Source organism: Pseudophryne corroboree, chromosome 2, assembly GCF_028390025.1.
Source record: "Pseudophryne corroboree isolate aPseCor3 chromosome 2, aPseCor3.hap2, whole genome shotgun sequence".
NCBI lineage: Eukaryota > Metazoa > Chordata > Amphibia > Anura > Myobatrachidae > Pseudophryne > Pseudophryne corroboree.
This window is the reverse complement of record NC_086445.1, coordinates 264,102,152-264,124,651: the sequence shown is the minus strand read 5'-3', so window position 1 is coordinate 264,124,651 and position 22,500 is coordinate 264,102,152. Positions and strand designations below refer to the sequence as shown.

Genomic DNA, 22,500 nt, shown 5'->3' with positions numbered 1-22,500 from the left:
AAGTCCACCGCCTCTTGCAGTTTAACCACTGGGTCCACTATCCAGTAGAGGGTCTCCGTTTGCTGACAGTTCTCACAGCGATCCTCTCTTCAGCATCGTTTACAAATCACAAGTCATCTCTCCCTTCAGTGTTCTTCAGCATCATTTACAAATCACAAGTCATCTCTCCATTCAGTGTTCTTCAGCATTGTTAACAGATCACAAGTCATCTCTCCATTCAGTGTTCTTCAGCATCATTTACAAATCACAAGTCCTCTCTCCATTCAGTTTTTTTCAGCATCATTTGCAAATCACAAATCATCTCTCCATTCAGTGTTCTTCAGTATCATTTACAAATCATAAGTCATCTCTCCATTCAGTGTTCTTCAGCATCGTTTATAAATCACAAGTAATCTCTCCATTCAGTGTTCTTCAGCATCGTTTACAAATCACAAGTCCTCCCTTCATTCAGTGAACTTCAGCATTGTTTACAAATCATAAATCACTTCTTCATTCAGTATTCATCATTGCTTACTAGTCACGAACATTTTGTCCTTCAGAATTCACTCAGACTTATCTCCTAGCCGTTGTGTATGATTGAAGTCTCATTAAAACTGAACTAATCTTTCCTCAGTGTTTCATTCTCAGTCATTGATCAGTCGTCAGATCCCCAACTCAAGTTGAGCGTGACAGTAAGCGCTGGCCCCATGGATCCGACGGGTGATCAGGCTGGGGGTGACGCAGCCTCAGACATCCAGTCACGTTTAAACAAACAGGAAGCTACGCAAGCTCATATCATGCATTTTATGCAAAGTATGTCAACTCGTCTCGACTCTATCCATGCAGTTATATCCGTACCTCAAGTGCCAGCTCCCGTTCCTGCCACTTCAGTTCTAGCAGCTCCTGTGCCTGTTCCAATTCCACTGTTGCAATTACCTTCACCTAGTACATTTGATGGTACTCCAAAGCAATGCCGCAGATTCCTCAACCAATGTGAGATTCAGTTTGAGCTACAGTTGGCGAATTTCCCAACCGCCCGGACCAGGATAGCTTATATTATTTCTCTGCTAACTGGTCAGGCGTTGGAATGGGCATCTCCTCTGTGGGAGAAAGCGGATTCCATTCTTTCAAACTACTCAGAATTTGTATCAACTTTCTGAAAGATTTTCGACGAACCAGACAGGACTTCCTCAGCTTACTTGAAGATTCTGCGTTTGCAACAGGGAACTCGTACCGTCAGTCAATACATTATGCAGTTTTATACCCTCTCTTCTGAACTTGGTTGGAACGAAGAGGCTCTCATAGCAGCTTTCTAGAATGGTCTTTCAGACAAGATTAAGGATGATCTAGCAACCCTAGACATTCCAGACAAGTTGAACAAACTAATCTCTCTATGCAACAAGTTGGATCTGAGGTATAGAGAGCGTTTCTTGGAAAGATCAAATTCCGACTGTCCGAGACCTCGGGTTGCTCCTCTTCCTAGACCATCTTCTCCCATGCAAGTTAACCGGCCCCGTCTCACTGATCAAGAATGACAAAGGCGGAGACGAGGAAACCTCTGTATGTATTGTGGATCAGCTGATCACTTTGTCAAGTCCTGCAGTCATCGGCCAGGAAACTCCCACTCCTACCTTATGCAGGAGAAGTTAAGTTAGGAGTCTCCTCGGAATTACCTCTTTGGAAATAATCTGTGCTTACCACTTGTCGAGAGCTCTCTTCTTCTTCAGTTTTTGTTTCTGCTCTACTCGACTCTGGAGCAGCTGAGAGTTTTATCACCTTGGCACTAGTCAAACAAATCAGAATCCAGATGGTGAGGTTGGATCGTCCCATTTCAATCGCGGCGGTTGATGGAAGTTACATCCCTGGAGGAATCATTACTCACCGCACTGTTACTCTCAAATTAAAGATTGGAGATCTTCATTCAGAAAACATCTCTTTCCTAGTAATTCCTAAAGCCTCTCAAGAATTAATTCTCAGATTCCCTTGGCTACAAAGACATAATCCCCGCATCAATTGGCAGACTATGGATGTGCTCGCTTGGGGTGAGTCTTGCTCCCATGAGTGCTTGGTGTCTGTGAAACCTCTTCGTAATTTGAATCTTTCTGAACTCCCAGTAGCCTATCAGGACTTTCAAGATGTCTTTAGTAAACAGGGAGCGGACACTTTGCCTCCCCATCTAGTTGGGACTGCCCTATTGATTTGATACCTGGCAAGACTCCTCCAAGAGGTCGAATATATCCGTTATCCCTTCCAGAGACCCAGGCCATGTCAGACTACATTTCGGAAAATCTCACTAAGGGTTTTATTCGCCCCTCTTCTTCCCCGGCCGGGGCAGGTTTCTTTTTCGTGAAAAAGAAGGATGGGGGTTTGTGGCAATGCATAGAGTACCGGGGATTGAATGAGATCACTGTGAAGAACAGATATCCTCTGCCCCTGATTCCTGAGTTATTCGATCGAGTGAAAGGAGCCACCGTTTTCACTAAGTTGGACCTTCGAGGGGCTTATAACCTGATACGTATTCGCTCTGGAGACGAATGGAAGACCGCTTTAATACCCGGGATGGGCATTACGAGTATCTAGTGATGCCCTTCAGTCTTTGCAACGCTCCAGTGGTCTTCCAGAACTTCGTGAACGAGATATTCAGAGATCTTCTTTACAGTTGCCTAGTGGTATATTTGGACGATATTCTCATTTTCTCTAAAGATTTGAAAGTCCATCGTGAGCAAGTCAAAGAGGTCTTAAACCGTCTTAGGAAGAATCGTCTCTTTTGCAAGTTAGAAAAGTGCACCTGTGAGGTACCATCCATCTCCTTTCTCGGTTATGTCATCTCTGGACAGGAGCTACAGATGGATTCAACCAAGGTCCAGGTGATTCGTGATTGGACTCTTCCTACCACTCTAAAAGGGATCCAACGATTTCTTGGCTTTGCCAACTTCTACAGAAAATTTATCAAAGACTACTCCACTATCATCGCCCCAATTACCATGTTAACCAGGAAAGGAGCCAATCCTTCGATTTGGCCACCCGAGGCTCTGAAAGCCTTCACGTTCTTAAAAGAGGGCTTCATGTCCACTCCAATTCTTCGCCAACCTGATCTCAGTCGCCCCTTTCAGGTGGAAGTAGATGCTTCTTCGGTGGGAGTTGGGGCAGTTCTTTTTCAGCTCTTTGAAGATAAGAAAAGTCATCCTTGTGCATATTTTTCTCAAAGATTCTCCCAAGCAGAACAAAATTATCCAATTGGCGAACAAGAACTGTTGGCCATAAAATTAGCTTTTGAAGAGTGGTGATATTTATTAGAGGGAGCTCAACACCCTATTTCTGTTATCACGGATCACAAGAATCTTCTGTACCTTCAGACAGCTCGTTGTTTGAATCCACGGCAAGCCAGATGGACCCTCTTCTTCTCTCGGTTCTCCTTCAAACTCTCTTACCGCCCAGAAACCTTGAATTGAAGAGCAGATGCACTTTCTCGTTCTTTTCAAACGGATGATTCACTCGACTCCTCTGAGAAACAATTTATTCTGAATCCAGCTTCATTTGCCTCAACTCATACTGTTCCTCTGCCTTCTCCAGGAAGAACTTTTGTGGCACCAAAACTTCGCAGGAAATTGCTTACGTGGGCTCATTCTTCATCTTTCATGGGTCATGCCGGTGGTCTTAAGACTCTCGAGTTCATTCAACGATTCTACTGGTGGCCTCATCTTAAAATGGATGTCTTTGAATTTGTAGCAGCCTGTTCCAAGTGCGCTCAACATAAAAGTCCACGAACATCTCCCTCGGGTCTTCTTCATCCACTTCCAACACCTCAAAAGCCTTGGACTCACATCTCTATGGCTTTCATAACCGATTTGCCAGTCTCCAGAGGGCACAACACCATTTGGGTCATTGTGGACCAATTTTCGAAGATGGCTCACTTCATACCCCTCAATGGTCTTCCCTCTGCTCTTCAGCTATCCAAATTGTTTTTCTCAGAGATTTTCTGTTTGCATGGTCTCCCACAGGAAATAGTTTCTGATCGGGGTCCTCAATTAATGGGCAAGTTCTGGAAAGCTCTCAGCTCGGTCCTAAGAATCAAGTTGAACTTCTCTTCAGCATATCATCCCCAGACTGACAGACTGAAAGATTGAAAGAGTCAACCAAGATCTTGAAACTTTCTTACGGATGTTCATGTCCCCTGCTCAGGATGACTGGATGGATTACCTCCCTTTCGCGGAGTTTGCACACAATAACCTATATCATTCTTCCACCAATTCCACTCCTTTCTTCATTAACTTTAGTTTTCATCCACGAGTTCCTTCCTTCGAATCTCTCCCAGCTCTCGAGGTTCCTGCTGCTGAATCCGCTCTTCGTCAGTTCACTAAGATTTGGAAATTCATAAGGCGCTACTTAAGACTTCCCACAAATATAAGACCTACGCCGATTGGAAACGGAGGGCTGTTCCTAGTCTCAAAGTGGGAGATCGTGTTTGGATATCCACCAGAAACCTCAGACTCAAAGTTCCTACAATCGGTCCGTATCCTATTGAAAGAGTGTTGAATCCTGTGTCTTACAAGGTGAAACTGCCTCCCTATTTGAAAATTCCCAATGCCTTTCACATTTCTCTGCTAAAGCCTCTTGTACTAATCGTTTTCGGGCAGCTTTCCCTAAACCACCCAAGGTTCAAGCCGTTCAGAATGAGGAATTTGAGGTTCATAAGATTCTTGACTTCCGCAAGAGGTATGGTCGTCTCCAGTATCTCATAGATTGGAGAGGATATGGTCCGGAGGTGGCTGCAGAGGATGTTAACACTCCATGACTGATTCGTGCCTTTCATGCCAAGAATCCCACTAAGCAGCGTGGGTATTTGGAGACCACCCTAAAAAGGGGGAGCACTGTCAGCATCCGGAGTCTTACCTCCGGTTCTGGTCCCTGCAGCCTTCCTGTTGGGTGGCTGGTGTGGCTGCGACGGATAGGAGCTGCAGCAGCGAGGTCCTCCGGAGTGGCTGCCGGGCATCTGGAGGCTGGGATCTGGGTCCTGGGGAGCGGAGCATGGCAGCCGGAGGTGTCTGTTTCCCAGTGTCCTGTTGCTAGAGTGCAGCATCTGGGAGGCTGAGGCCAGAGCTAGTCAAGTCATCTCTCCATTCAGTGTTCTTCAGCATCGTTTACAAATCACAGATCATCTCTCCATTCAGTGTTCTTCAGCATCGTTTACAAATCACAGATCATCTCTCCATTCAGTGTTCTTCAGCATCGTTTACAAATCACAAGTCATCTCTCCATTTAGTGTTCTTCAGCATCATTTACAAATCACAAGTCATCCCTTCATTCAGTGAACTTCAGCATCGTTTACAAATCATAAATCACTTCTTCATTCCGTGTTCTTCATCATTGTTTACTAGTCACGAACATTTCGTCCTTCAGAATTCACTCAGACTTATCTCCTAGCCATTGTGTATGATTGAAGCCTCATTAAAACTGAACTAATCTTTCCTCAGTGTTTCGTGCTCAGTCATTGATAAGTCGTCAGATCCCCAACTCAAGCCGAGTGTGACACACAGCGGATGACTCACTTGGGGGCTGTGTTGGATTCAAGCCTTCAGAGAGTAATTTTACCTCTGAACAAAATATCCAAGGTTCAGTCAAGGATTCAGGAAATTCTACACAGTCGGAAGGTATCCATTCACACAGCTATGCGTGTGATGGGGTTGATGGTGTCAACATTCAACATGATAGAGTATGCTCCATTCCATTCAAGGCCTCTGCAACATCTGATCCTCACCAAATGAAATGGTTTTCATCAGACGATAAAGACACAGACTATGGTCCTTACTCAGAAAATAAGGAGGTCATTAGCCTGGTGGCTACAGACAGCTCATCTGGACAAAGGCAGACCCTTTTGGATATCACTTTGGCAAATTCTGACAACGGATGCCAGCCTTCAGGGCTGGGGAGCGGTGTGAGGAAGAAATTGCTTCCAGGGGCAGTGGACCAAGGAAGAAAGCTGTCTGCCAATAAATATATTGGAACTCCGAGTCAAACACATGGCGCTGAATCAAGCAAAGGACATTTTTCAGGGAAAGCCAGTCCAAATTCGCTCGGACAATGCAACGGCAGTAGCGTACCCCAACCATCAAGGAGGAACTCGCAGCCAGAACTCAATGGAAGAAGTAAGTCACACCTTAGAGTGGGCAGAACTTCATCTTCCAGCCTTGTCCGCAGTATTCATTCCAGGAGTCCTAAACTGGGAAGTGGATGTTCTCAGTCGACACATCATTCAAGCAAACGAATGGGCTCTACACCCGGAAGTCTTCCAGACCCTGGTCGACAGAGATAGATCTCATGACATCTCATCAGAACCACAAGTTTAGCCATATACGGATCAAGAGCAAAGGATCCCAAAGCGATGTTTGTGGATGCCCTGTCAGTAAGATGAGACTTCCATCTGTCCTATGTGTTTCCTCCTATCGCCCTGTTACCCAGGGTGGTTAGAAAGGTAAAACAAGGAAAAAGTGGAGTGATATTGATAGCTCCGGCTTGGCCCAGAAGACATTGGTACACAGATCTGCAGAGGATGTTGATAGATGCTCCATTCCTATTGCCTCAACGTCAAGATCTACTGATTGGGGGGCCATGTCATTACAGACATCTGGATTGGCTGTCTTTGACGGCGTGTGTCATGATCCTGACTGTAGTTCTCGTATTTGGTGACTGACCCCTGCCATCTGTCCTGGATCCTGTGTCTTTTTGCTCACTTAGATAAACAGCTTGTCAGCACCATGAGTTTCCTGAGTCCTGAGTTCTCTGCCTGGAAGGTAAGATTTAACGAGCTCCACCTGTGGTGATTAATCTTCTGTCTGAGTCTGAATTCAGCAATCTGAAGTTTAGGCCTAAAAGCCATCATCCTCTGTTTGCAGAAGTTCAGGCTTCAGTGTTCTTTCGGCCTGCTAGGCCTCACTCCACTTCACAGCCTAGTCTAGAGTACTCACATGACAGTGACTGTTCACCTGTCCCAGAGCTGTCCAATCCTGTGCCAGCCTGAGACTTTCTGAATCACCTGACACTGCTCACCAATCACCAAGGACCAGGAAGTACAAGTCTGAAGACTGGAGTTGGAAACTCTGCCAGTTCCTTGGGTCACACACAGCTCTGTGTGAGCTTTGAAGCTGAGCTCCCTAAAGGTAACCCTTGTACTTTAGTTCCTGTAAAAACTCTTGTTTCTTTGCTACCCGGTTTGGATTACATTTGTGTTACCATTGATATCCAGTATTTCTACAGTTTCATCTTAAAGGCACAGTTAAAGTATTCCATAGTTTCATCTTAAAGTCACAGTCGCAGTATTCCACAGTCTCAACTTAAAGGCACAGTTGCAGTATTCCATAGTTTCATCTTAAAGTCATAGTCACAGTATTCCAGTCTCAACTTAAAACCACAGCTGCAGTATTCTGCCGTCTCATCTTAAAGTCACAGCCGCAGTGTTCTTCAGCCTCGTCCTAAAGTCACAGTCATCGTTCTACTTTCAGTTGCGTTTCCAGTTTTATCTGGTACCAGCCCGGATTACAGTTGCATCCCAGTCTCACCGGTAAACAGCCCGGTTCTCAGTCTCACCAGTAACCAGTCCGTCTTACTATCTCACCAGTAACGTTGAGTACATAAGCACCTACTCCTGTAACACTATATCCAGTACAGTCTCACCTATACATTTATCATCCTGCTATCAAAGTCCCTGGTGATCCAGTAGTCAGGATACGGCTTCCTCTGCCGAGGCCCGGGTTCGATCCCCAGTCAGGGATTGCTCCTTATTCTCACTGATTCCTACAGACCAGCCTAATATTCACATAGTCCTCCAGTCGCCTGCACAGACTTCACTAACACCGGGTTCACAAAAACCACAGTCATGACAGCGTGGCTCTTAAAACCTCCATCCTGAAGTCAAGAAGATTTTCACAACAGGTTATTCAAACAATGCTTAGAGCAAGGAAACCCTCCTCAGCTCGCATTTATCACAGAATATGGCAAGCCTATATTCAATGGTGTAGTGAACGGAAATTTGACCCCAGATATTTCAGAGTTTCCAGAATCCTAGCATTCCTTCAGACAGGAATGGATAAGGGTTTAAGGGTGGCTTCCTTGAGAGTGCAAGTGTCCGCACTAACTGTATGGTTCCAAAAGATAATTGACAACCTACAGGATGTGCGTACCTTTTTCCATGGAATGCTGCACATTCAGCCTCCTTTTGTTCCTCATACAGTGCCTTGGGACTTAAGTTTAGTTCTAAAGGCCCTTCAAGTTGCCCCATTTGAACCACTTAAGAAAGTGGATCTTAAATGGTTGACAGCTATGGTTCTTTTTCTGCTGGCCATGGCTTCAGCTATAAGAGTTTCAGATTTAGGGGCATTGTTATGTCATCCTCCATTTCTGATTTTTTTTATCCAGATAGAGCAGTTCTCAGAACTAAATCTGGGTATCTTCCTAAGGTGGTGTCTAAATTTCACCTTAACAAAGAAATTGTAGTCCCGACTTTCCAAGGGCCGGAACTTTCTGCGGGAGATGCATCATTGGATGTAGTCCGTGCCTTAAGGATCTATGTAGATTGTACCAGTGCCATCAGAAAGACAGATTCTCTCTTTGTTCCCTACGGATTTCACAAGAGAGGATGGCCTGCTGATAAGCACACACTGGCGAAGTGGCTTCGGATGACGATTTCAGAAGCACATTTTCAAGCTGATTTCCCTGTTCTGGATAATGTCTCTGCTCACTCTACTCGTAAGGTAGGTCCATCACGGGCAGCACAACGTGGTGCTTCAGCAGAACAGATATGTCAGGCAGCCACATGGTCTTCCATTAACACATTCATTAGACATTATGCCATGGATACCTTTGCCTTACAGGACGCTGAATTCGGGCGAAGGAATCTCCTGTCCAATCAGGAGCATACCCACCACTAAATTGCTTTGGGACATCCCAATGTATCCTGTGGACCCTGCAGTAGAAATATACGTTATGGTAAGAACTTACCGTTGATAGTGATATTTCTCCTAAGTACACAGGGATCCCACCCTGATGCACCTGATTTGAGGATCCTTTCACTCACTAACTTTTTCCTTCTTATACGGAAGGGTGTTCATGTGTGTTTTTCTCGCCTGATTAGCGCTCTATATGATGCTCCTGCCTTTGAACTTTGGAAAACAACTGATTTGCCTGAGCCAGGAGGCGGGGATATATGGACAGGCCCATTGCATGCTGGGAAGCCAGAAAGCTTTGACCGTTTGGTGCAGATCCGCTGTCGCTCCACCATATCCCAATGTATCCTGTGGACTTAGGAGAAATACCGTCATCAACGGTAAGTTCTAACCATAACGTATATTTTTACCACTGCTCTAATAAGATGCTTGTTTCAATCAATAACATTTTTACAGAATTATACTTCTTCCAGTGTCTCATGATTACCGAATTAGAACCAGTACTCCTAATTACAGGAGTACAAGACCACGTTTCGATCTGCCAATGACGCTGCTACATATAATATTAGATTTTTGTGGACTTGTGTCTTACCTGACATTCTTACTATCCATTGTTTTTTTATTTTTCAGCTGTTTAATATAACTCCATCTTTCTGCTTTTCTTTATTCCCTATGTTTTAGACAGGCTGGGACACGTCAGAGAGTGAGCTCAGCGAGGGAGAGCTGGAGAAGAGACGACGTACCTTACTGCAGCAACTGGATGATAATCAGTAGATAGAGATGACATATGACACTAGAGTGAAGTGATGATCATCAGAATTAAAATCTAATAAATCTGCACTCAATGTGCTTTTTTTTTTATTTGCTTAGTCTGTAACCCTACACACCAGCAATTGTGTGGCTGCTGGAGAAGCGATCAGTGTCAGTGTACAGCACCCGAGAAGTGACAGGCCGGCACTTTGTTGTAATGTGCAAAATGGTTATTAAAAAAAAAAAATCAAAAGACGTTTCTAGTCAACACGGTCTCTCTCCCTGGGTTATCGTAGTAAGGATATTTTCTACAGGCAAAGCACAGCAGTCTGCCCTGCTAGCATCGGCTGAACAGCAACTTTAATGATGCTTGTTGTTTAGTGGAGTTACATTATCATTTGCACATATACCAGATGCATGGTTATGATCCACAGCACAAACTGGTTGCCTTAATGATCTGCATATCTCTATGTGTGATTCTACTGATCTCAATATAGCAGTCTGTTGGGATACATACAGAGTCGACAGTAATGCTGTCAAGAGTCAAAATGTCGATAGCATTATGTCGATGGGGCACTTCTAACGAAAGCATTTTTAACGGTTAAAATGCTTTGAATAACATTACAACCGTGTTGGCGTTGCCCCGTCATAATGCTGTGGACATCATTAACGACTTAATAACAATGCCAGAAGACAACAGATTGCTCCCCTGTGATTACTGAGAGTGTCTCATGTGTTGCTAGCACCCAAAGCTGTGAGTAGACATTTAAGTGAGAGAGAAGACTGGTCCATCTTGGAGGGAGTTATAGTAAGAGATGTCATGCTTTGAAATACTTGTTGTCTTCATCCAATGGCGGATTGGGATCAAACACCAGCCCGGGAAATTTATGGAATTAGCCCAAATGGGGGTGGGGTCTGTCAAGAGGGCGGGGTCACTCAGAGGTTGATTCTGAGATAGGCACAGTTGGGGCCTCCTTTGCTTTACATTATGCTAATGTTTACCTGCGACTTTATGCATATGCTGCGTCAATGCCCTTCCCTCATGTACATCTGTACGTCTGACTATACAAGGACTGATATGCCCACTTTCAGTGTCTACGGACACTGCCGTCATGCCTTTAATCTACTTCTGATTTTATTGATTTTTCATTCTACAAAACCCTTTTTTTTAACCTTATATGTTTCAAATTACAGGGAGAGAGCACATACTACATACAGCACAGTACAGGGAGCAGACACTACATACAGTACAGGGAGGGAGCAGACATTACATACAGCACAGTACAGGGAGGGAGCAGACAAAACATACAGCACAGTACAGGGAGGGGAGCACACACTACATACAGCACAGTACAGGGAGGGGAGCACACACTACATACAGCACAGTACAGGGAGGGAGCACACACTACATACAGCACAGGGAGGGAGCACACACTACATACAGCACAGGGAGGGAGCACACACTACATACAGCACAGTACAGGGAGGGGGAGCACACACTACATACAGTACAGGGAGGGGAGCACACACTACATACAGCACAGTACAGGGAGGGGAGCACACACTACATACAGCACAGTACAGGGAGGGGAGCACACACTACATACAGTACAGGGAGGGGAGCACACACTACATACAGCACAGTACAGGGAGGGGAGCACACACTACATACAGCACAGTACAGGGAGGGGAGCACACACTACATACAGCACAGTACAGGGAGGGGAGCACACACTACATACAGTACAGGGAGGGGAGCACACACTACATACAGCACAGTACAGGGAGGGAGCACACACTACATACAGCACAGTACAGGGAGGGAGCACACACTACATACAGTACAGGGAGGGGAGCACACACTACATACAGCACAGTACAGGGAGGGGAGCACACACTACATACAGTACAGGGAGGGGAGCACACACTACATACAGCACAGTACAGGGAGGGGAGCACACACTACATACAGCACAGTACAGGGAGGGAGCACACACTACATACAGCACAGTACAGGGAGGGGAGCACACACTACATACAGCACAGTACAGGGAGGGCGAGCACACACTACATACAGCACAGTACAGGGAGGGGGAGCACACACTACATACAGTACAGGGAGGGGAGCACACACTACATACAGCACAGTACAGGGAGGGGAGCACACACTACATACAGCACAGTACAGGGAGGGGAGCACACACTACATACAGTACAGGGAGGGGAGCACACACTACATACAGCACAGTACAGGGAGGGGAGCACACACTACATACAGCACAGTACAGGGAGGGGAGCACACACTACATACAGCACAGTACAGGGAGGGAGCACACACTACATACAGTACAGGGAGGGGAGCACACACTACATACAGCACAGTACAGGGAGGGGAGCACACACTACATACAGCACAGTACAGGGAGGGGAGCACACACTACATACAGCACAGTACAGGGAGGGGAGCACACACTACATACAGCACAGTACAGGGAGGGGAGCACACACTACATACAGCACAGGACAGGGATGGGAAGCACACACTACATACAGCACAGTACAGGGAGGGAGCACACACTACATACAGTACAGGGAAGGAGCAGACACTACACACAGTACAGGGAGGGGGAGCACACACTATACACAGTACAGGGAGGGGGAGCACACACTACACACAGTACAGGGAGGGGGAGCACACACTATACACAGTACAGGGAGGGGGAGCCCACACTACACACAGTACAGGGAGGGAGCACACACTACACACAGCACAGTACACGGAGGGGGAGCACACAGTACATACAGCACAGTACAGGGAGCACACACTACATACAGCACAGTACAGGGAGGGAGCACACACTACATACAGTACAGGGAGAGTACATACAGCACAGTACAGGGAAGGAGGACACACTACATACAGCACAGTACAGGGAGGGAGCACACACTACATACAGCACAGTACAGGGAGGGAGCACACACTACATACAGCACACTACAGGGAGGGGAGCACACACTACATAGAGCACAGTACAGGGAAGGAGGACACACTACATACAGCACAGGGATGGAGCACACACTACATACAGTACAGGGAGGGGGAGCACACACTACATACAGCACAGTACAGGGAAGGAGGACACACTACATACAGCACAGGGATGGAGCACACACTACATACAGTACAGGGAGGGGGAGCACACACTACATACAGCACAGTACAGGGAGCACACACTACATACAGCACAGGGAGGGCGAGCACACACTACATACAGCACAGTACAGGGAGGGAGCACACACTACATACAGCACAGTACATGGAGGGGAGCACACACTACATACAGCACAGTACAGGGAGGGGAGCACACATTACATACAGTACAGGGAAGGAGGACACACTACATACAGCACAGTACAGGGATGGAGCACACACTACATACAGCACAGTACAGGGAGGGCGAGCACACACTACATACAGCACAGTACAGGGAGCACACACTACATACAGCACAGTACAGGGAGGGCGAGCACACACTACATACAGCACAGTACAGGGAGGGCGAGCACACACTACATACAGCACAGTACAGGGAGGGAGCACACACTACATACAGTACAGGGAGGGAGCACACACTACATACAGCACAGTACAGGGAGGGGAGCACACACTACATACAGTACAGGGAGGGGAGTACACGCTACATACAGTACAGGGAGGGGAGCACACACTACATACAGCACAGTACAGGGAGGGAGCACACACTACATACAGCACAGTACATGGAGGGGAGCACACACTACATACAGCACAGTACAGGGAGGGGAGCACACTACATACAGTACAGGGAGGGGAGCACACACTACATACAGCACAGTACAGGGAGGGGAGCACACACTATATACAGCACAGTACAGGGAGGGGAGCACACACTACATACAGCACAGTACAGGGAGGGGAGCACACACTACATACAGCACAGTACAGGGAGGGGAGCACACACTACATACAGCACAGTACAGGGAGGGGAGCACACACTACATACAGTACAGGGAGGGGAGCACACACTACACACAGTACAGGGAGAGGAGTAAACACAACATACAGTACAGGGAGGGGAGCACACACTACATACAGCACAGTACAGGGAGGGGAGCACACACTACATACAGCACAGTACAGGGAGGGGAGCACACACTACATACAGTACAGGGAGGGGAGCACACACTACATACAGTACAGGGAGGGGAGCACACACTACATACAGCACAGTACAGGGAGGGGAGCACACACTACATACAGCACAGTACAGGGATGGGAAGCACACACTACATACAGCACAGTACAGGGAGGGAGCACACACTATACACAGTACAGGGAGGGGGAGCACACACTACACACAGTACAGGGAGGGGGAGCACACACTATACACAGTACAGGGAGGGGGAGCCCACACTACACACAGTACAGGGAGGGAGCACACACTACACACAGCACAGTACACGGAGGGGGAGCACACAGTACATACAGCACAGTACAGGGAGCACACACACTACATACAGCACAGTACAGGGAGGGGAAGCACACACTACATACAGTACAGGGAGGGTACATACAGTACAGGGAGGGAGCACACACTACATACAGCACAGTACAGGGAGGGAGCACACACTACATACAGCACACTACAGGGAGGGGGAGCACACACTACATACAGCACACTACAGGGAGGGGGAGCACACACTACATACAGCACAGTACAGGGAGGGGAGCACACACTACATAGAGCACAGTACAGGGAAGGAGCACACACTACATACAGTACAGGGAAGGAGGACACACTACATACAGCACAGGGATGGAGCACACACTACATACAGCACAGTACATGGAGGGGGAGCACACACTACATACAGTACAGGGAGCACACACTACATACAGCACAGTACAGGGAGGGCGAGCACACACTACATACAGCACAGTACAGGGAGGGAGCACACACTACATACAGTACAGGGAGGGGAGCACACACTACATACAGCACAGTACAGGGAGGGGAGCACACACTACATACAGTACAGGGAAGGAGGACACACTACATACAGCACAGTACAGGGAGGGAGCACACACTACATACAGTACAGGGAAGGAGGACACACTACATACAGCACAGTACAGGGATGGAGCACACACTACATACAGCACAGTACAGGGAGGGCGAGCACACACTACATACAGCACAGTACAGGGAGCACACACTACATACAGCACAGTACAGGGAGGGCGAGCACACACTACATACAGTACAGGGAGGGCGAGCACACACTACATACAGCACAGTACAGGGAGGGAGCACACACTACATACAGCACAGGGAGGGAGCACACACTACATACAGTACAGGGAGGGGAAGCACACACTACATACAGTACAGGGAGGGAACACACACTACATACAGCACAGTAGAGGGAAGGAGGACACACTACATACAGCACAGTACAGGGATGGAGCACACACTACATACAGCACAGTACAGGGAGGGCGAGCACACACTACATACAGCACAGGGAGGGAGCACACACAAGTAGTGAAACACAGACACGGGACCAGCGCAGCGGAATGTCCCAGTGGCCAACCTGCCCCTGATTACATACATAGCCACCACATTATTACACGAATCGCACCGCATTACATATATAGCAAAGCACTACACGTTACATACATAGCCACTAGATTACATACATAGCCACGGCATTATATACGTAGCCACGACATTACATATGTAGCCTCCGCATTACATAAATAGGCCCATCATCATGGGTATTCGGCCTCTAGGTCAACAAGACTTAGGTCGACAGTGTCTAGGTCGACCACTATTGGTTGACAGTAACTAGGTCGACAGGTCAAAAGGTCGACATGCCTTTTTCTCTTATGTCCTAGAGGATGCTGGGGTCAACATTAGTACCATGGGGTATAGACGGGTCCACCAGGAGCCATTGGCACTTTAAGAGTTTGAGAGTGTGGGCTGGCTCCTCCCTCTATGTCCCTCCTACCAGACTCAGTTTAGAAAATGTGCCCAGAGGAGCCGGTCACAGTTAGGGGAGCTCCATAGGAGTTTCTTTCGTTTTTTTATTTTAAAAGAGTTTAGGCAGAGAGAGGCTGCTGGCAACAGCCTCCCTGCTTTGTGGGACTAAGGGGGGAGTAGTGTATGCCCTAAGGGGTCTGAGCCACTATCTCCGCTGACAGGACATTGAGCTCCTGAGGGGACAGATCGATCGCCGCCACAGGGGATCAGTCACCCCAGCAGCATGCCGCCAACCCCCTTACAGAGCCAGAAGACTTCCGTGGTGAGTTAGTCACTGGCCCCCCTGGCAAGCGGGGAGCTGGTATGAAGATGGCGGCAACAGGGTAGGGGTAGTACTAACTGCGCTCTGGGGCTCAGCGGTACATGGTGCAGCACTGTGAGGAAACCTGAGCCAGCGCCTACACCCTAAACTGGTCACACAGCCTGTCGGGGATCCTGGATCACTGCCAGCAATATACCTCAGACCAGTATAATTTCAAACGAGCGGGAGCCAGTGCCAAAAAGGGGGAGGAGCTTCTCCTCAGAGTGGACCCAGCAGCGTTCAGCGCCATCTTTCCTGCATGCAGAGCCGTTGACAGGGGAGAGCTGTCCCTCCACTTCAACTCCAGCTATCTGTACGGTACCAGGGGGTTGTAGAAGGGGGGAGGCGGTGTAATAGACTGTGTAACCTATTAAGGTACACAGTTGGCGCTGGTAAAGGGTGTCCTTTATCTTTGGAAGCACTGTGTGGGTTGGCTCCAAACTCTGTGTCTTTTTTGGCATATTTAGGGGGGAAACTGTCTGCATTTCCCTGTGTGTGTGTGTGAGTGCTTATTTGCTCACATAAGAACCATATCTAGGGACTCTGTGTCATATGCTGCAGAGTATATGTCCTCTCACGATGATCCCATTCCATCTAATCAGGATTGCACTGTTTTAGCACAGATTCCTGTAAGAGAACCGGAGTGGTTATCCTCTATTAAAAGTATGATTTCTCAGATTTCTACTAGGGTAGCACAAAATGAAACTGCAACTCAGGTTTTGCAGAACTCTATGGCTGTTTGGTCCGGGTCGGCACCTTCAGGGCCCTCTGGCACTCAATCTCAAAAACGTGCTCTTGCCCAGATTATGCAGGATGACACGGATACCGACTCTGACACGGTAGACGGTGATGGGGACGGCATCTCTTGCAAAAGGGGTGCAGTTGATGATCGAAGCCATTAGAGATGTGTTAAATATTGCCGAAGCAATACCGGAGCAGGTTGAGGAGACTTACTCCACGGATAAGAAAGCCTCGCTAACCTTTCCTGCGTCAAAAGAGTTAAATGCTATATTTTAAAAATCTTGGGAAAATCCAGACAAAAAATTCTAGATCCCAAGAAAGGGTCTGGTTGCATTCCCCTTCCCTGAGGAGGATAGGAAAAAATGGAAAAAACCCACCCATAGTTGACGCATCTGTGTCCAGACTGTCAAAAGAAGGTGGTTTTATCTGTTCCGGTTCTGCCGCGTTAAAAGAACCAGCTGATTGCAAGATTGACACTACGCTCAAATCCATATACACGGCTTCGGGGGCGATATTACGCCCTACCATTGCCTGTGCATGGATTTCTAAGAATATAGTAAAGTGGTCTGGCACGTTACTTGGGGAATGGGATACAATGGATGAAAGTGACGTTGAATTGTTCTTACGTAACATACAGGATTCTGCGGGATTTACAGTGGAATCCATGAAAGACTTGGGTTCGATGGCTGCAGGGATTTCTTCCATGTCTGTCTCAGCTCGTAGAGGTCTGTGGCTGCGCCAATTGTCTGCTGACACGGAATCCAGGAGAGGTGTGGAGAACCTACCCTACACAGGTCAGGCTCTTTTTGGGGAAGCGCTAGATGTGTGGATTTCCACGGCAACTGCGGGTAAGTAACCTTTTCTTCCTTCAGTTGCGCCTGCTACGAAGAAACCTTTTTCTTCAGCTACGTCACAGTCCTTTCGGTCGCCTAAAACAAAAAGGAGCAAGCAGCCCAACACCTTCTTTAGAGGATGTCGGGCAAAATCCAAAAAACCTGCTACTGCAGGCTCCCATGATCAGAAGCCTACTTCTAGTACATCAAAATCCTCTGCATGACGGTGGACCGCACGGCCTGGAGGAAGGACCGGTGGGGGCGAGGCTAAAAAGGTTCAGCCACGTTTGGGTGGCATCCGGCCTGGACCCCTGGGTGCAGGATATTGTGTCCCAGGGGTACAGGCTGGAGTTTCAAGACCTCCCGCCTCACCGATTCTTCAAATCAGGCTTGCCAGCTTTGCTGGCAGACAGGGCTATCCTACAGGAAGCCATCCAAAAATTGGTAGGGTCACAAGTTATTGTCCCAGTTCCACCTCATATGCAAAACAAGGGTTATTATTTGAACCTTTTCGTGGTACCGAAGCCGGATGGTTCGGTCAGGCCAATTTTGAATTTGAAATCGTTAAACCCCTATCTGAGGGAGTTCAAATTCAAAATGGAATCTCTGAGAGCGGTGATCTCAGGTCTGGAGGAGGGAGAGTTCATGGTATCCCTGGATATCAAGGATGCGTATCGCCACATTCCAATTTGGTAGCCCCATCAGGCTTATCTCCGATTCGCACTGTTAGACAGTCACTTTCAGTTCCAGGCACTGCCATTCGGTCTCTATACGGCACCGAGGGAGTTCACCAAGGTGATGGCAGAGATGATGGTACTCTTGCGCAGGCAGGATGTGAACATAATTCCGTATCTGGACGATCTGATGATAAAGGCAGTGTCCAGGGAGAAGTTGTTGCTGTCCATTGCTCTGACGACTCGACTGCTCAGGAATCACGGTAGGATCTGAACCTTCCAAAATCGCATGTGGAGCCGACAAGGACCTTTCCTGGGGATGATCCTTGACACGGAAGTGCAGAGGGTGTTCCTTCCACTGGAGAAAGCATTAGTGATACAATCCATGGTCCGGGATGTCTTGAAGCCTGCCCGGGTATCGGTTCATCAGTGCATTCACCTTCTGGGGAAGATGGGTGCCTCCTACGAGGCTCTACAGTACGGAAGATTCCATGCTCGACCCTTCCAGCTGGATCTCCTAGACAAATGGTCGAGATCTCATCTTCACATGCACCAGAGGATACGTCTCTCACCGGGGCAAGGATTTCGCTCCTCTGGTGGCTGCAAATGCCTCACCTTCTGGAGGGCCACAGGTTCGGAATTCAGAATTGGATCCTTCTGACCACAGATGCAAGTCTCAGAGGTTTGGGAGCGGTCACCCAGGGGGAAACCTTCCAAGGAATATTGTCAAATCAGGAAGCCATTCTGAGAAATAAACATTCTGGAATTAAGAGCCGTGTACTATGGTCTTCTCGAAGCGGCTCATCTTCTACAAGATCGGGCCATTCAAGTACAGTCGGACAATGTAACGACTGTGACCTACATAAACCGACAGGAAGGTACAAAGAGCCGATCTGCAATGTCAGGGGTGACGAGACTCTTCCTCTGGGCAGAAAGGCACGCGTTGGCGCTGTCAGCGATCTTCCTCCCAGGAGTGTACAACTGGGAAGCAGACTTCCTCAGCAGACATGATCTCCATCCAGGAGAATGGGGCCTCCATACGGAGGTGTTCGCAGACGTGACCAGTCGTTGGGGCGTGCCTCAAATAGACGTGATGGTCTCATGTCTCAACAAGAAGCTTCGGAGGTACTGTTCCAGGTCGAGAGACCCTCAAGCAGTGGCGGTGGATATCCTGGTAACTCCGTGGGTGTTCAAGTCAGTGTACGTGTTCCCTCCACTTCCACTCATTCCAAGAATTCTGAAGCTCATAAAGAGAACAAGGGTTCAAGCAATTCTCATTGCTCTGGACTGGCCAAGGCGAGCTTGGTACGTGGATCTTCTGGACCTACTGCTAGAAGAACAGTGGCCTCTTCCTCTTCACGAGGACCTTCTGCAACAGGGGCCGTTCGCTTATCAGGACTTACCGTGGCTACATTTGACGGCATGGCAATTGAACGCCAGATCTTAGCCCGAAAGGGTATTCCAAGCAAGGTTATTCCTACCCTGATACAGGCTAGGAAAGTGGTAACGTCTAAACATTACCATCTCATTTGGAAAAAATATGTGTCTTGGTGTGAATCCAAGAAATTTCCTACGGTGGAGTTTCAGCTTGGACGTTTTCTCCTCTTCCTGCAAGCAGGTGTGGATATGGGTCTGTGTTTGGGATCCATAAAGGTACAGATTTCGGCCTTATCCATTTTCTTCCAGAAACAATTGGCTGCCCTCCCTGAGGTTCAGACCTTTTTGAAAGGGGTTCTGCACATCCAGCCTCCCTTTGTGGCACCGACGGCACCCTGGGATCTTAACATGGTGTTGCAGTTTCTGCAATCAGATTGGTTTGAGCCTTTACAGGAGGCTGAGGTTAAGTTTCTCACGTGGAAGGCTGTCACTTTGTTGGCCTTAGCTTCCGCTCGACGTGTGTCGGAATTGGGGGCTTTGTCCTGTAAAAGCCCCTACTTAATTTTCCATGAGGATAGAGCTGAGCTCAGGACGCGTCAGCAGTTCCTTCCAAAGGTTGTGTCGGCTTTTCATATCAACCAACCTATTGTGGTGCCAGTTGCTACTGACAACCTATTGTGGGGCCAGTTGCAAAGCCCTCACAACATCGAAGTACTTGGATGTTGTGAGGGCTTTGAGAATCTCGTCATAGAAAATCGGACTCTGTTTGTACTGTATGATCCCAAGAAAATTGGGTGTCCTACTTCTAAGCAGACGATTTCTCGCTGGATCAGGTTTACTATCCAGCATGCATATTCTATGGCAGGATTGCCGTGTCTGAAATCGGTTAAGGCCCACTCTACTCGTAAGGTGGGGTCTTCCTGGGCGGCTGCCCGGGGTGTCTCGGCTTTACAGCTTTGCCGAGCGGCTACTTGGTCAGGGTCGAACACATTTGCTAAGTTCTACAAGTTCAATACTTTGGCCTCTGAGGACCTAAAGTTTTGTCAGTCAGTTCTGCGGGACCTTCGCGCTCTCCCTCCCATTCTGGTAGCCTTGGTACATCCCCATGGTACTAATGTGGACCCCAGCATACTCTAGGATGTAAGAAAAAATAGGATTTTAATTACCTACCGGTAAATCCTTTTCTCGTAGTCCGTAGAGGATGCTGGGCGCCCGCCCAGCGCTTAGTTTATCCTGCAATGGTTATCTGGTTCAGTACGACTTTGTTCTTAGTTACGTACTGCCTTGTTACTTGGTAAGTGATGTTTCAGCTGTTGCTGAGTTTCAAGCTAGTTATCTTGGTTTGCCTTATATGTGTGAGCGGTATGAATCTCGCCAATATCTGTGTATAATCCTTCACTCAAAGATGTCCGTCTCCTCGGGCACAGTTTCTAGACTGAGTCTGGTAGGAGGGGCATAGAGGGAGGAGCCAGCCCACACTCTCAAACTCTTAAAGTGCCAATGGCTCCTGTTGGACCAGTCTATACCCCATGGTACTAATGTGGACCCCAGCATCCTCTACGGACTACGAGAAAAGGATTTACCGGTAGGTAATTAAAATCCTATTTTTTCTTTTCTTTTTTACTTTTTCATACTTTATGACCCACGTAGACTACGATTGGGAACGGTAACCTTGCCCGAAGCATGGCGAGCGAACGCGGTGCACTAATTGGGGTTCCTGGTCACTGTAGGGCGAAAACGACACCAAAAAGGATTTAAAAACTCATGACCTTTTGACCTGTCAACCTAGAATCCCTGTCGACCTAGTTACTGTCGACCAATAGTGGTCGACCTAGACACTGTCGACCTAATGTATCCCATACACTTGTGTGATAGGGCATACAATCCTTCGATTTTGACAGCATCTGTGAGAAATCGAAGGATTGTATGCACATTTAAGGTACCATGCGGCGCGGGTGCGATGCGCGGCCACGCCGCTTGAATATCGCATCTCATGATAGTATGTGCTGCCCTTAATAGTTATTGCATCACAGTACGATCTCGTGTTTTTTTAATACACATGCAATATATCGCACTGCGATGTGCGATGGGCACCCGCCAGGAGCAGCCTGAGGCCGCTCCCACTCGGCGGTGACGTGCCCATCACGTGATTACCATGCGATCTATCGCATGATCGCATGGTAATCCCTTTGGCAGTTCAGGTGCAATTTCATCGCGGGGGCATCGCACATAAGTGTGGTCGACCTTCAATACCACACCCAATCATGGACAGACATTGGCAGCTATAGGGCTGAAGGACTTTGCATTGGAGCTTATCCCAGGGCTGGCTGTGAGTGCTGCCTGATCAGCTGGCATCCTGAGAACAAGGTACATCCTTGCTCCTGTCCAATCCCCATACCATACACTGTGACCGGGGCCGCCCTAACCCTTACACCATCATGATAATGCAAATAATGTAATTAAAAATAACCTCTCTGCCGGGTCCCCTTCAGTGCTTAGTTGCCGCTCTGGCCAGTTCAGTGAGAGTGCGGGAGCTAGGGTAGCGGTGGGTGCAGTGACCCCGGCTCCGATCTTCACTATGCTGCTGCTCCCAATCCGGGCTCCTGGAAGAGATCTTTGGCCGGGGCCAGGGAGAGGATGCTACTGAGCTGGTTAACTTTCTCCAGGTCCCCCATTGGTAGAACAGCTTCACCACTTTTCACGGCCAGCGGCACCCGGATTGCGTTCCAGTGAACCACAAGTACTGGAAGCAGTGTGAGCCAGCCCTGCCTGAGTGTGAATCAGCCTGGCTAAGGGGGGTATGGGACCGGCCCATTGGAATCT

At 48.0% G+C, this 22,500-nt stretch overlaps 1 protein-coding gene across 12 annotated transcripts in view; it reads left to right on the top strand.

The window, feature by feature from the left end:
• PRPF40B (pre-mRNA processing factor 40 homolog B) overlaps positions 1–9,758 on the top strand; it is a 380,564-nt gene extending 370,806 nt beyond the window's left edge. For 11 of the 12 annotated variants that reach the window (XM_063952768.1, XM_063952770.1, XM_063952767.1 and 8 more), the window contains one exon: positions 9,600–9,758. In XM_063952768.1, coding sequence (XP_063808838.1) covers positions 9,600–9,692 — 93 coding nt within the window. In that variant the 3' untranslated portion in view covers positions 9,693–9,758. The remainder of the gene's footprint in view (positions 1–9,599) is intronic. The other variant, XM_063952764.1, reaches the window with a different exon arrangement.
• Positions 9,759–22,500: the final 12,742 nt, after the last annotated feature.